A 16,364-nucleotide genomic window follows, 5' to 3' on the forward strand; every position below is an offset into this window, starting at 1 on the left:
GTGCAGAAGGTCATGCAGGTCACGTCAGTGAAGCCTGAACAAACAGACAGACAGCTGGCAAGAAAGCATAATACACTGTACATAAACATCACACTACTAAAACATCACTGCATCAGGGCTCAACAAAAAGGATCTTGATGGCGCAGTTATTGGGCCATGAGTTTTTAATTTTTACTTGCCCTGCCAACATTTTCCCTGGCTGTAGGCCTAGGTTTAAAAACTGCCATTTTTCTTGTACATATATATTTTAGTATTATAGCTTTAGTATTAGCTTTTATTTTTATATTTTCAGTTTTCATTTTAAAATTATTCATCTGGTTACGAGTTTCTGCGATTTATTTTTTGCCAATTATTATTTTATTTCGGTTGTATTTCAATGATCACATTATAAATTGTTTTAGTTAACAATAAGTGCACTGTTCCACCAACATATTTTATGTGCAATGTGCTCATTCACCTGCAAACAAAGGGCAAAAATCAGTCATTATGGTTTGACAAATCATTCTCCTTCACTGATCCAGAATTTACAAGGACATTTCCTGAAAAGGAATCAACTAACACAGATTAATATTAATTTAAAAGAGCCCTAAAAGCCCAACAAGATTGTTATGTGATGTCATATAACTGTTTACAGAATAGAGTAAATTATAGCACATTATTAAGAGAGAGAGAGAGATCAGGAGCAAATTGATCAATATGAAGTCCAGGCTATGGAACAAAAAAGACGGCAGACCAATAAAAGGATCAGAAACACTGACCAATGACTGTGATGGCCAAAATTTTTGTCTAGTTAGCCAATGCATTAAGTTTAGAAAAACAACCATCATCATCATTATCTATTAGATCATGTTCCGGAAACTGTCACGTAGAGAATGAGTCATTGTAGCAATAAAATATCTCATACAAAAGCAAATAACCATTTATACTAACTTATACTAACGTATTTTGTTTAACTCCACTAGACAGTATCTGCTTCATCTTATCTGAGAGTGAAAGGCAGAAAGACGGGTTTGCCTCTCGTCTGGCAGGTTTGTGAGAAGAAAGTATGCTCGAAGGCACTTTGAATCATGTCTTTTACATGAGTTGACACATGACTCACAATGAACTCTAATATTTGTACTATGAAGCTCTGAAGGACTTCGAAAAGTGTGAAACTGGACACTTCCCAACTCATCACACAACCACTGTAAAACCAGCAGAAAATGTTCAATTACGTTACATGCAAGTTACCATAGACTGTATTTGTATAACAGGTACTGTATCTGTATTCTAACTAGCTATAAAGTGTGATTAATTCATATACCATTAACATGAGCAGACATTTGAGCAGTATTACAAGAGGTACGTTAACGTTACTCACATTACACAACAGCATTATTGACTGCGCGAAAACTCTCCTGGGAGGAAAACATATCCTTTTCCATTGTCCTCTGAATTAACGTGATGACAAGCGGCTTTCAGGGTTTCTTTAAAGAATTTCTGCAGTGTTTTATTGAGAGTCTTTGACAACCTGTTGCTATACGGCGCTGTCAGACAAACAACATGACAACATGGCTGACGACGAGACGTGCACGAGCGCTGCGCGCACAAGAGCCTTTAAGAGCAGATGATGGGAGGAGCTACGAGCGTTTCAGTGCAACACATCTGTTCAGCCCCTCCCTCCCTAGACACAAAACATTACACTCAATCCACACCAGGCCCTTCTCTATCTATCTATCTATCTATCTATCTATCTATCTATCTATCTATCTATCTATCTATCTATCTAGGACACTGAAGAAGAACCAGCTGTCTTTAGCAATCCTGGTGAACTTCTACCGGTGTGCTTTTAAGAGCATCCTGACCAGTTGCATCACAGTCTGGTATGGGAACTGCTCAGTTGCTGACGGCAGAGGGTGGTGAAAACTGCCCAACGCATCACAGGGACAACACTTCCTGCATGAGGACATCCAGAGGAAACGCTGTCTACATCGAGCTCGCAGCATTCTCAAGGACTCCTCTCACCCTGACCATGGACTGTTTAACCTCCTGCCCTCCGGTAGGAGCTTCAGGAGCCTCCGGACAAGGACCACAAAATTCAGGAACAGCTTTTTTCCATAGGATTTTTCCCTACAGCTGTCTCCTTACTGAACTCTGCCCTCTGACACCCCTCAACACACACACACACACACACACACACACAGACTCCTCAGCCCTCCTCATCACTACATCTGACTGATTTATTTATTTATTTACAACAAGCAAAAAACAGTTGTTATTACTTGCACTATACTGTCTGTTCATCCAGGGACACTGAGTAATACATTTGCACTCTGAAATATTTTCTATGCACTTTACTCTCCATTACTACTAGTGTAAATTATGTTCATAGATTCTGCCTACATACACTTTTACATAATCAATCTGTATAGTATGTTCATATTACACCTAGACCATGCTGATAGTATTTAAAATCTGTAAATTATGTATTGTACATATTGTAGACCTTGTATATTCTGTACTTACTGCTTATTGCACTTCTGCTAGATGCATTTAGTTGCCTTGTACCTTACATGTAGTGACAATAAAGTTGAATCTAATCGAATCTAATCGAATCTATCTATATCTATCTTTCTATCTATCTATCTATCTATCTATCTATCTATCTATCTATCTATCTATCTATCTATCTATCTATCTATCTATCTATCTATCTATCTATCTATCTATCCAAAACAATAAATTCTTTATATTGCCACACAAATCAGCTTCAGAAATAAGTGTATCCATCTAGCTTGTTTTCAATTCACAGTTACTAAATACTAATGTTTTACAGCAATATAGTCTATATATTTAAATGACTTATTTAACCAAATATAATTTTCAATCATGTCTATATGGATCGTCGTACAGTATATAGGCCTACATTTGAATCCTAATCTTATGGATCTAATTACTCTTGTGAAAATAATATTATGAAAATAATTACTTTGACAGAGAAGGTTTCTGCAAACACCAAGTATTTCATGAACTTGAGACAAGAGCTATTTTTCTCGTTTAGGCTAGAAAAAAATAAGAAAAGAAAAGAAAAGAAAAGAAAAAGAAAAGAAAAGAAAAGAAAAGAAAAGAAAAGAAAAGAAAAGAAATTACATTTCCAAATAGATGCCACACGAGGGCGCACTTTACCTGCATAACATTAATGCATACCTTTCCAATTAGGTTTCCTGCTAAATGAAGTAATGAAACACTTTCGTTCTTGTAATATTTTATTCTTAAAGTGTGCTTCCTGTTAAGTATAACATATCTCTGTAAAGGCACAACGTATGCACAAATGGCTAACTTGTCGACTGGAGCATCATTATCAATTTCGACAAATGTCAGAGATTAATCTTCTCTCTCCTGATATCATTAGTAAAACAAACTCTGATCATGCCATAACAAAATAATTATTGTAAAAAAAAAATTCAATTCCGTATTAATTAATTAAAGTCAGAGGAGGACAGTAGTGAAGTATTTTTTTACTTTGCTGTAAAAGTACTTTTGAAGTGTCAGTAATTTTAATTTATAAAAATGTAGTACAGTAACATGCTTTGGAATGTAGTGAAGTAAAGTTTTCCGATGTAAAACACTCTGGTAAACTACAGATACTTTTTAAATGTAGTTGAGTAAAGTAAAAATACTTCACTACTGTCCACCTCTGATTAAAGCAATGCTAGTTTATCAGAAGCTGGCGTGAGATCCGCAGTCCTGCTCAAACTCCAGATCCTCACATTGGGCTCCTCCGGGTTCCGGGGTTTGAGTCTGTCCTGATAACCGATTCCCCCAGAAGAAAGTTTAAGAAAGCACTCAAACAGAAGAATAAGGGCAGGATCCTTTGAATCACGAGGCGGGATGTCAGGATGGTTGCAGAACAGGTTAAGACACCGGAATGGACAACAGCACTAATAAAGAACAAGTGGACTTATTGTAATTAAACCAAAAAAAAGTATCTTTTCCATGAAAAAAAAATGCCGTTTCATAAGAGAATAGTGGAGCCCCGGAGTCTGGGCAGAATAAACAGAGAACGACTGGAAGTTAACGGTGATGTGTTTGCTTCCCTGGATGCTGTGAACTGTCACACTTTGATTAACATCCTCCGTCAGCTGTCCGATCTGTCACGGCACGCGAGCAGCATGTTTGCGGAGATCCAGACTGAATCAGCGCTGGTCATCAGTAAAGCTTCTGCGCTGCAGCACAGGCTCGACTCACTGCAGGACACTGTGCGACATCTCAACCACAAGAGGACCACGATCCGTGAGTGCTTTACCTTCATCTATTCAACTACAATGTGGCAAGCATATTCCTTAAAACTAACAAGTAGCCTATTTCTTTTTTTTTATATTACAGTACGCATTTTTAAATGATTAGTATGCAACCTTTTTTGTTTGTTTTTGTTTTGTTTCAGTATTCTTTACATTACTATTCACAATTTAGATTTTACTATTCATTAGATACCACAAGGCCTACTTATCTATTTATTCAGAATGTGGAACCGATTATAACTAAGAAATAAGTATAGCACACATGAAAAAAAAAATAGTCTTCTAATTCAAAATGCCATGTTTAGTTCAATGTGTGACATTATTTGAGAAATTGACTAGCAATTTTTAAATGAAAAGTGTTCCTACACGATTTAGCCATAGAATCCAGTGGCAAAACCAACGGATACCTGTTACTTGGATACTGACTAGCAAACAAATAAGCAGTGATTAACTAAATATATTGTAGCTAATGTAAAAGTTGCTACAGTATTTTTTGAATACTAAAATATTAAATTAAATGCTATTAAGATCAAATATGCATGTTAATTTTAGGAATAAACGTTAAAATGGCTTGCCATAACAGCAGTGCATGATTCCAGATCATTAATTCCAAATTCCTTTCTAGATGCTTAGCTTTGTCTGGATGTGGAATTCCTTTCAGGCTTGTGCTGTGTTGTACTTTTATCTCATGGCACCTGTGGTTGCCTGCCACTTTTCACTCTCTGTTTGTGAACTCCAGCTCCAATTAGAACATAAAAAATAGAGGCTTTTGGGACAGACTACTGTGCCAGTATAATGGTTGGCCCAGCACTCATTGAGGTCTTCTCAGGGCCGATGTTCACCATTGTGCTGAGCATGTGAATGCTGTCTTTCTGCTCACGATGGATTATTCTGGAATATATTTGTAGGATTTGTTCAAGGTGGCAGAAACAAGTCTTCTTTATTTCCTTTTTTCTCTACACCCACATATTTCTTTGTATCTCCATGGTTGATATGTTGCACTTTCTGTTCTGCGATTCCCTGCAATGCTTTCACCTCCAAAGAAAACAATGGGTGTTTTCACTGGCCCTCCCTCCAGAACTAAGCCTAGAGTAAGGTGAGTGGAGTGCAGGAAGCAGAGCATAAGTGGATACATGTGTGCTCCAGACTTCCAGCCCTGGACTATATATTATAAGGTACTGAGAAAAAGAAAGTGTGTGATTCTTTGTCTGCTGTATGCTATGACATGGAATCTATAGACACTGGATACAATGGATATACAATTTAAACGATCAGACAAATGACAAATAACACAAGACTATCTTCAATAGATATAGAAAATGCATCGATCAAATATATGTAGAATATGGTGATCTCAGTTGTGATTTTAAAGAGCCACACAGATGGGAAATCAAAAATTACCTGTATTACAGTGTATGATGTAGCTGTCCATCTGTGTAAACAATGTGCAAATAATTAAACCAAAAAGTACACGATTTATAAAGTTATTGGCTTCTAAAGTAAGGAGTCGACTCTGAATCGCTGAAACGAGTCGTTATAGATTTCAAATCTTTTGCCCATCTCTAGGGGTGTGACGGTTAGTATATAACCGTGAGACCGACGGTTATAGTTGAACACCGTCATTAGAACTCTATAACCGCCAAAACCGTGTCATTAAAATATTTTTTACAAACATTTTTTATCAAAAATTATTTTCATTTTTTAGATCATAAGATGCGCAATATATCGGGAGACATGTTTTTTTACCACTTAATGAAGTTTTGTAAATCGTCAGACATGATATTTACCACTTCATAAAATTTTGCTTTGTAGAAAACCTTTCTTAAAAACGAATTTCGTTTTGTACAAATTTTATCTTAATTTTAATAAATGTTTCATCAACCAATTGCATGTATTTTAATAAATAAAAAGCAAGTAAAGCAGACAATGATAACCGTGACATGGAAGCACCAGCGCGCCGCGTTCACTTGCACTGCACTGTGAACTAGAGCGAATCTCATCGTAAATGAAACTCAGCGTAGGCCTATGCCTCATCCTTTAGCATTAAATATCTTTGCTGCATCTTTTGCGGCTCGCATCAGCAAAGCATTGCATCGCCATAGACCGCAAAACAAGCAGCGGATGGCGGGCGGGTGCGGCTTTGAAATTTGCTCTATGATTTCCATGAAGCAAAAAACAAGGACGGAATCTCGAAATCCAGTCATGAAAATGAAACTTGCATTTTAATATGGACAGTCATGGAATTTGCCAAAGTTAGCATAAAATAATCAAATCAAATCTCCATATGGACCAGTATCTGTAAATGTTAAGCCGCAAAAGTTGTTTAAAATATAAATCCGTGTTCTGCGTGTCTCTGTGTGAATTAATGAATGGCAGTGACGTGCAGGTTTGTTTACTACATAGACTGAAGCGCATGACGCTTGCATTAATTTCAGCATCTGAGCTTCAGAGTTCTCTCTCCTTCAAGCGATCTGAACTTTTCAGCTCATCTCAATGGACACACAGCGCACCTGTATTTGACACTCTGTAAACTCTTTGTGAATGCGCATGACTCACCGTCACTTTACTGATAGCGCTGTTTCTCACACATGCAAAGAGAGAGAGAGCGAGAGTCTTACCACGCTTAAACAACACGCTATATGTAAACTATTCTTTGTTGTCTTCTCCTGTCAAAATAATGGATTTAATTTAGAATTATTCATATTCATTTTCGAACAAGCAGAAGACATACCAGTTTCTCCGGTAGTGGGCGGAGCTAATGGGCAAATGGCAATGGCTTTTTTTTGCGGCTCGCATCAGCAAAGCATTGCATCGGCATAGACCCCAAAACAATCAGCGGATGGCGGGCGGGTGCGGCTTTGAAATTTGCTCAAAAAACGTTGGCGCGGATGATGAGTTTTGTGACAGATCTCCTTAATAAACGGAGGTCTGAAATCTCTGCCCCTTTACCGATCAGAGCGCGCGCTGACACGGAGTTAACCCGCTATCTCTAAGAACAACCAATTGACTTGGACGCCCCCCCCCCCCGACGGTTATGTTATGAACCGTCACATTTGACTCACGTCATAACCGTCATCACCAATTCTGAAACCGGCACACCCCTACCCATCTCTATGTACGTCACTAGGGACACTTTGCATAATAATCTCCGCCTACCTCTTGAGAGAAACGAACTCTGAGCTGCCCCACCCCCACACAGACGCTCTGTTTGGTGTGATAGCATCATGTCAAGGAGACAGTGTGTTTTATTTTCACTGCCAAAGAATGAAGATCAGAAGAACCAATGGCTAAAATTCATTTTCACCACAATACCAGAGCAGTACAACAAATCCCTTTTGTTGTGTTCACAACATTTCACTGATGACTGCTTTTCTAATCTCGGTGAGTAAAGCGAACGAAGCGTTTGGCCATAAAAGATGGTTCATTACCAACTTTATTTAGAACAACGAGCATCTCCGAATCACAACGCGAAGTATGATTCTGAAGTTATGTGTCTGTTTCATACCTGTCAAGTATCCCGTTTTGGCCGGGAAAGTCACGTATTTTACCCTTCTTTCCCGCCGTCCTCCCGTATTAGTATTTTCCCGTAAATCTCCCGTATTTTTATTTATTTTATTTTTTTTACCTGCGTTATTAATAAAATAATAATAATAAAAACATTCCCAATCTGAGCTCTGTCACTAGTCTCGCGATAACTCCCACCTGTAGTAGCCTGTCGCGAGGGGTGTGTGAGGTCAGATGACATGAGTTATAACGTGGGAAAAACAACAACAACAAAAGAAAAAACAGAGACGGATAATGGATGCTACGATAGAGAGTGAAGGCACACCTGCCAAAAAACCAAAACCCATGTGTAAATACCGTGATAAATGGGACAGCGAATTTACTTTTTTAAAGAATGCAAAGTCTGCACCAAATTGGTACAACAACTCACTAAAAGAGTAAAAGAAAAGTTGTGAAATGAAAAGAAAAACTGTAAAAGAAAAGCAATATGAAATGAAAAGAATGTGTGGAATTAAAATAAAATGCAAATGTAAAAACAAGCAATGTTAATTTAACAGAAAATATGCAAATAAGCCTTTAAATAAATGCTCTTCATATATACCCTTTTGTGTTTTCATTTGGGCTATAACACCTGTCTTAAAATGTAAGGGATACTGGAGCTTTGTTGGGGTGGTGGGACTGCTCGCAATGGGCGCTGGAAAATTTCCCTTATTTTCAAATCCAAAACTTGACAGGTATGGTCTGTTTTCTCCCGAGCGTCTTATCAGTATGTGTGCTGTCTGCAGCCTGTCTGCGCTGATCGTCATGTACAAACACGTCATTAAAATGAAGTGTAACTCCGTGAATACTCAACGAAGAGACATGAGAGAGATATCTATAGAAAGCTTGACATGTCTACTTTAAAACTAAACAAGTGCTGCGAACAGATATTCTGTGATAAAGTAATCCATATGAAAACAACGCGATGTCTGTTTTTCATGTCTCCCTTCATTATATGTGACCACGCCCCGCGCTGAACGTGCTATTCAGATTCAAACTGAAGCGCTCGGCTTGAATACACACACACAGAAGAAAAAGCAGCCAGGCTGTTCAAGTTTTTTATTTAACTGTTTGCTTCGCGATGAGAGGAATAAGACATAATTCACCCCAAACAGATGCTAACGCATAGTTTACCGTGGAGGTGTGTGCGGAACAACCTATCCAAACTGGTTATGTTAGTTAACCAATCAGAACACAGTATGCTACCGAAAGGTGGGGTTTAAGGAAACTGAATCTTTTGAAGTTGAACAGCTTCGTGCGAACCGTTTGGGGATCTCTGAGAATTGAGGTCATTTTAAAATGATATTTTGACAAAATGACAATATTTTTTAAACCTTGGATGGATTTAAACCTAATGTACAGGACTTATAAACAGTGATAGGAAGCTTACAATTTTCATCTTACTGGCTCTTTAAAGTTCCTATAAATAATTGAAACACACTTGTTGGACTCCCCAAAACTTTTTTACCAGATTAGTTTTTTATGAAGTATGTATTAATTGGTTTGTATCAGATGTACATGAATTTTTTTTTTAAACTATAAATATATATTTTTTATATATTTTGTATTCATTGCTTGGTGTAGTTTATTTTATTTTTAATTTATAGTCTTTGCAAACCTTATTGTTATGCACACTAACAAAAGGATGGAAATTTGATTCAACATATTTGCATCCCATTTTGCTTACATTTTTTTCAAATCATATATTTATTGAGAAAAAAAAAGAAGGCTAAGACTTGACTTTGTGTATGGGAAATTGGTTGGATCTTGAAAAATTATATTTATGGTTAAAGACGGGGACATATAAAAAAAAAAAAAAATATATATATATATATATATATATATATATATATATATATATATATATATATATATATATTTATATAAATATATATATAAATATATATATAAATTGACCATTATTTTGAATCGCCTGCAATGTCCGTGGTGGTGATGTCCATAAAAAAAAAAAAAAAAAAAAAAGTTTTCTGTTTCGGAGGCAGAAGTAGTTTAATTTTTATTAATAAATAAATGCACACAGAATAAATACATGAATCAATACCTGATATATTTGTATGCAGTCAAGGTTTGTTATAATGCACAAAGGAATTAAACATTTTGCATAAACACGATTGTTTCTGCACATTAGCCCCCCATATTTTGTTTGTTTTGACAATAGCAGCAATAAAGCGTAGTATATTTATTGTTGGGTCTGAAATATATAAACCATACAGACATTGTGTGACTGTATGCAGTCCAGCTGTTTTATTCCTACTCCTCCCTCCTTCCCTCAGAGAGCAACTCCAACCCATACCTCAGAGTTCGTCTGCAGGGGGAATGCATGTCGAAACCAGATGTTGGTCCAGCCCTTATGAAGGCTTTCATTGAAACTTTTGTTTTTGTTTTTATCACAGCCAGATGGATGCACACCCTCTCTCTTTTTCGGGATATATTTTCCTCATTATAATTAGGGAAATGTAATTTTTTCCCATTGTTTGTGTGCTTTTCTTTTTTCCTCCAACTCTTTATCTGCAAATGGAATGGACACTGACGTTGTATTTTTTATCTTCTGCTCAACTGGGCAATAACTTAATACGAGCAGAGAGCTTTGAGTTCCTAAGAGTTGAAAGCTGGAACCTTGGTGTGTTAATCTATTCAAATCCATGAAAATCTGGTATCAGTTTAAAATCCTCTGAAGTCCATATTGAAGGAAATATGGACTGTTGCAAGCTAAGATTCGAAATCTGGCCTGCAGAAGGTTGAATGCTTATTTCAAAAATGGCCTGACCAAAATACTGGAAGTTTATCCAACAATAGACTATAATTGGATCAGAATGTTTTTCTTTGAATATTTTATTTACAAGTTAGTGAAGTTCAAGGCACACGTCTTTAGTGAATGGAGTTAAGTTAAATGGCAATAATGGGTGCATTGTAGAGTTCCTACAAACTATTTCGCTGCGCACATATGTTGATTATGAAGTTACTTGATCTTTATCATTACAATTTTACTATGGAGATAAATGAATAATGATTAGATATTTGCTGTACTTTTTACTTTACTAAAAAGAGAAAAACTTCTTACATGTACTTGTACATTTTATGTATCTCTGTTAAATGTGTTTTTATGCTCACTGACTGAAATACAACTCGTGATCACTCTGCTGTTTCACTCATATGGGAAAGTTTTGCACTCTTGTGACATCCTGTTGTTTAAACAGTTGTATCACATATCTCTCTCAGCCAGACAATAGATTCCAACTGGAACTTCTGTAAAGTCCATCTTGGTGGAACTTGGTGGGCTTGTTTTTATTTCATGACTGATTTTTATGGGCGCTCCGGACTATTTGTATTTCCTTATGTAAGCTGTTGTTGGGAAATGATTCTGTGTAGTGAGTTATGTAAATGGAGGCAGAGGGCTTTGTATTTACACACTATTTACTACTTTTCCATTTTAATTAATTAAATACATTATTTTGGCCGTAAAGTTGTTTGGTAAAACATCTTTTTACATATTAGGAAATCTGGCTAATTTGTAAAAGCTCTAATAAGCTGTTGTATGTATTAGCACTTGTACAGAATTTCGTTTTTTTTTACATTTTTATTCTTTATGCATTATGAATCCTCTCTCATGGTGATTTTCAATAGCAGGATTCATGAGCTGGACTAAAAAGCATGCTTGATATGAAAGGCTCTAGTGAGCAGACCACGTCAGGTGAGATTTCAACTCATCGGTTTTCTCAGAGAATCTAATTTGATAGAACAAAAGGAGGAGGTCTGATTGAATTACAATAATGGAAGGAGAATGGCAGGTACTTCTTACATAGAACAAAGGACTAGAGCAGTGGGGAGTATTAATGGTAGATATGGAGGAGTTACAGAGTAGTGCAATAATGGGACTGAAGTGTGGTTTTACTTTCTCTAATGTAAAAGTTTGAGTGTATACCATGTCAGAATCGAATAATCCAACATACCTTTTCTTTTTAAGCGGAAAGTTTACTGTGCATTCAGCGTCATTAAGGGACTTCTCTGCCCTGTGGCAGCTCTGTTTTAACAATAGGTGTCTTGTGCTTGGACGAAGGGGCCCTGAACTTACATCCAGCTTGGCACCGAGAGTAGAGTCTCTGAGATTGAAACGCTTTTGTTATTGAGTTTATTTAGTCATGGCAGAGTTGGAGTAAAGGACTGCTTCGGGTTCAGGCCAACATGACTCACAGAGGTCAGGGGCTGATGTTTTCATTGAGTTTGATTCAAGTCCTCTTGGCCTTTAGTCCCATTTCCAGTGCAAAAGCCTCTCAGTCTCTACTGTTCCAGATCATTTGCCTTCTGTTTCTGGCCTCAGTCCAACTTTCTGTCGAGACTGTTTTGCCTAACTAGCTCAGAATAACATTTGCAAGGAATGTAAGTTGTAAAATGTTATAAAAAATGGCATTGGAATGGTTTTCATTTTATTCTTGGCTGAAAAGGCCATCTTAAAGTAGCCTAAGCTGGTTTGGTGGTCTGAGCTGGTTTAAGCAGGTCTCACATTCTGGGCAAGTGAGCAAAGCTGGTTTCCCAATCCCTCTAAAACCATCCTGATCAGACTGGGAGACCAGCTAAAAACAGCAAATCACCTTAGGCTAGTTCAAGATGGTTTTTTTCCAACAGAGTTTTGTTGTTTAATTATACAAAATAGCTCTAATTGCTTATTGTGTTTTGGGAATTCCAAAAGTTTTGCATAACTGTAGGCTTTAATCTGTTTACGACTGAATTCTACTCCCTGTATTCCAGATGACGGTATCTGGGAATCGTTTTTCTTCAGCATGTGGGTGTCTTTTGTGTAGATTCCCCTTCAGTTTGCCCTTCACTTCAGACTAATTAAAAGATCCCACGGGAATGTGGAGAAGTAGGTCAGTGAGGGATGCTTATTCGGGCTGAAAGAGAAATATGATTTTCCTTGGCGGAAAAATCCAGCACATTCCTAAATCCCTCAGTCAGCCAGCAGATTCACACCTGGAAGTCTGGAAGCGAAGAATCGCCCCCCTGCCACGGTGCAGTCTAACCGAGTTTGAGTTATCGTTTTCAACCCATACTCCCATATACCATTAACACACACACAGGCTTAGACAATGTATGTTAGTCTTATTAAATCTGTCTCAAAGTAGCAAAAAACACTGATCATTTTTTATAATTTTGGATCCGTGCTGTAATAATATGAAGGCCAGTATTTTGCTTATTAACAGTCAGTGTTTGCACCGTCACAATGGGTGGTCAAAAGTATTTTTGAAAGGATCTTCCTCAAAATTTGTAGGGTTGTTTACTGCATGAACTCATATTTTGGCGTTTGACTTGGTTGAGAATCTCCATTTCATATGTTTCCACACTTCCCACCAGTGTTTATTGTGATTTCATATCTCACAGTCAAAAGTTTATTTCTTTAAAAGATTACTAAATTGCACTATAGTATACGACGCTGTGGTCAAGATGGTTGCTGATACAGATGTTGACCTTACTGAAGTCTGTGGTGACAGCTGTGATACTGGAATAACAAAGATATGATCATTCAAGATATCATGAGATATAGGACAGTGACAGACTTTAGGATTTCCTTCTGGTTTCGCGAATGTTTCCTGTTTGTGAAGTCTGGCTATAGAGTGAAAGAAACCTTATAACAACTGGCAGCAGCCTGTAGGGGAAAATCTGTGAAGAAATCTCCCTGAACTTGAAATGAAGCCTTCAGCTTTTTGTAGACGTGTTGTATGAAAAATATATGGCGTCTTCTTGATCAGAGATATATCTGGTGTCGTTTTTTGCTTGGCTTCTACAAATGAAAGCGAAGATGAAAGAGCTCTTCAAATTCATCTCAAGTTATGAATAACGCTAAATTCTCATTGGGATGGTCTTTGTTTATAATTTCATCAAGCCTCTTTGCAAGATCCATGAAACAAATATAATTCATTATTTAACGTATTTCAAGTAGGCCAGAATCACCTAGAATCACCTTTCTACAAGTTAATGTCTTAATGTCTGTGTCTGAATTTCCGAGCCGGATGCAATAAATAATACACGCAGAAGGAATATTGTGAAAGGTCTTAAGACTATATATCTATTTATAATAATTAATAGAAACTGCTCTGGGTTTGGTCTGTTTCCACAAGGAGTGGTGAGAAGAAAACTAAGCGATTTTCAGATCGCTTATTGCATTTTTGTGCAAAAACAAACAAGCAACCTAGAGAAATAAAACAGATAAAAGGGGAAATGTAGGGTAAAATTAGTCAGTTAAGGTCATTGGTAATGGTTCAACAAGTGCCCTTGATGTGACTTATTAGTTTGCAAAGGTCATATGACTGGACTTGAAATCTGCTTCCTTTTTCCAATTGAGTCCTAATTTAAAACATCTGATCCTAGGGTTGTTTAGTCCTGCTTTAGAGGGGGAAAGTGCCTTTCAAAATACCTCCAACATTAATTTTTGGAATGAGTATATGTGTGGAGAAGAAGAAATTTGAATTCATTGGTTTATTTGGGTGGAGTCGACCAACTCATAATTAAAGCCGCAGTTATGGTCTGTCTGGAATAGATTGCATTTCCATTTCATTTCAACTTTGCAGTCTGAGCACATGCTCCTTGTAGAGATTCCAGTAGTTACTGAAAACCATAAGCGTCATTACATTTTATTCAGTGCTTCTTTATGCATTGAAATACAGAACCAAACTGAACTTTGTTTTTATGTGTTTATATGGCAACCTTCTTGCCAAAAGGAAAGTTGTCATGAGAATAACCTCAAACTATAACCTCAAAATAAAATGAATTCTTAAATTAATTAAAATAATTGATGCTGTTTAAATGGCAAAATGGCAGAAAAACACTGTGCAGAAGTGAAAATCTTGTGTAAACAGGAAGGTAGCTAAGCGTTTCAGACAAGCTTCTGTATCAGGTATCTGTTACAGCTCTGGCTTGATGGTTTGTCTCTCCCTCTCTTTATTTATCATGCCTTATCTGATGTTTTTAAAGTTTTGAATATCATCCCAGAATATAAGGAATAATGATGCCTTGATTGACATTAACAAATTTAGTAGCTGGCTACAAAAGTGTTTTCCTTTTAAGCAAATCTTAGAGTGAAAGAGAATGTTTGAGTTCATAGCACCCTCTTGTGGCTGAAATATGTTTGCTAATTTGCAGTTGGACATAGTGTACATTTATGTTCAGATATAAAATATCCTAACAATGTCAAAAGTAATCGACTGCATTATTGTTTCAAGTTATTATTACTGTAACACCCTTAAGCAGCAGAAACTAGATATTAACTAACTAGACAGCCCCAGAAACTAGACTTTAATGATCCTTTTAAGCATGCCAAGAGCACATAAAAAGTTTTTTTAATACAATGTAAATGGGTCAAAGACGAAAAAGGGTTTAAGCATAAAAAAAAAATTGTAATACTGCTTTAAATTGTTTTTGCCACCCCCACCCCCATTTTTAAAAGTCTGTTTAATTAAATTTCAATTTTGCTTTTGTTTTTCTAAGCAAAAATTATTATAAATATCATAAATTTCTCCTTGATTTACAGAAAACACCCACTAAAATGTCATTCAGTGCAACAATCTTGACAGGCATATTTACAACAAAAATCAATTTAGGATTTTTGACATATGACATATGACATTTTTAAATTTGCCACTAGGTTTTGCCCATTTGTCAGTAAGAATGTTTTACTCATGCTCCCTTATTATTTTATATATTTTAATATGTGCATGTCAGAATAAGCATGTTTTTTTTTTATTTTTCACTTAAATATTGTTTTACACTGACTTACAATGTAACATTATTTGAACCAAATTGTGACGTTTTATTCTCCAAAAACTTATTTGAAAAGTAGGCACTTTACTTAAATTTAATGTGCTTAAATGGACATAAAATCACTTTTGTACATTTCTTTTGATGTATACATCTTAATGACTTTGACCCAAATACAATTACAATTTTTTCATGTCAATTAAAATAATGTTTTAAAGTCAATGTCAGTTTATATGCATTGCTGCGGAGTTGTGTTGAACAAAACTATGCATGGCATATAAGACTTTGGAACTGTTTTGGTGCCATCCTCAGAGCGTTTTAGGGTCAGAGTGTGTAGCTTCAAGATTAATGCCATGTAAAACAGTCTGGAAGATTTGGATTGCTGCTAGATTTCAAAGCTTTTGGGAAAAATTTGACTATGGGCAAGCGGATTGTGCCAATTGGCACACGTTCTCACTATTATCAAACATTCTTTGGTGGCACCGATATGGGTAAATGGTAAAAAACGTGCAACCCAAGAAACACACCACAAGGGAGAAGGACTCATTCAGAAGAATTTCTTTAATTTGCTGATTGATAAAAATACTATTTGTGCGATATAAATGTCACTCATAAGCAAATCCTTGAATCTTTTTCACTGACTCGTTAAAAAGAACTCGTTCAAAAGAGTCACTTGTTTGAAAATGGGACATCACAATTCGTGCTGCAGTGGTTTTTGCATGTTGAAAACAAATATAGCAATCTTATAATATCATTTAATATTGGAATCCT

At 36.4% G+C, this 16,364-nt stretch overlaps 2 protein-coding genes across 4 annotated transcripts in view; one reads left to right on the plus strand and one right to left on the minus strand.

The window, feature by feature from the left end:
• Positions 1 to 1,585, minus strand: part of LOC113117460 (intersectin-2-like) — a 29,722-nt gene extending 28,137 nt beyond the window's left edge. For both annotated transcript variants that reach the window (XM_026286149.1, XM_026286148.1), the window contains exon 1: positions 1,361 to 1,585. The gene's annotated coding sequence lies outside the window, so the exon portion shown is untranslated. The remainder of the gene's footprint in view (positions 1 to 1,360) is intronic.
• A 2,240-nt stretch (positions 1,586 to 3,825) lies between these two features.
• LOC113117461 (NHS-like protein 1) overlaps positions 3,826 to 16,364 on the plus strand; it is a 46,400-nt gene continuing 33,861 nt past the window's right edge. For both annotated transcript variants that reach the window (XM_026286153.1, XM_026286150.1), the window contains exon 1: positions 3,826 to 4,272. In XM_026286153.1, the coding sequence (XP_026141938.1) occupies positions 3,987 to 4,272 (286 nt within the window). In that variant the 5' untranslated portion in view covers positions 3,826 to 3,986. The remainder of the gene's footprint in view (positions 4,273 to 16,364) is intronic.

This window comes from Carassius auratus, chromosome 17 (assembly GCF_003368295.1).
Source record: "Carassius auratus strain Wakin chromosome 17, ASM336829v1, whole genome shotgun sequence".
NCBI lineage: Eukaryota > Metazoa > Chordata > Actinopteri > Cypriniformes > Cyprinidae > Carassius > Carassius auratus.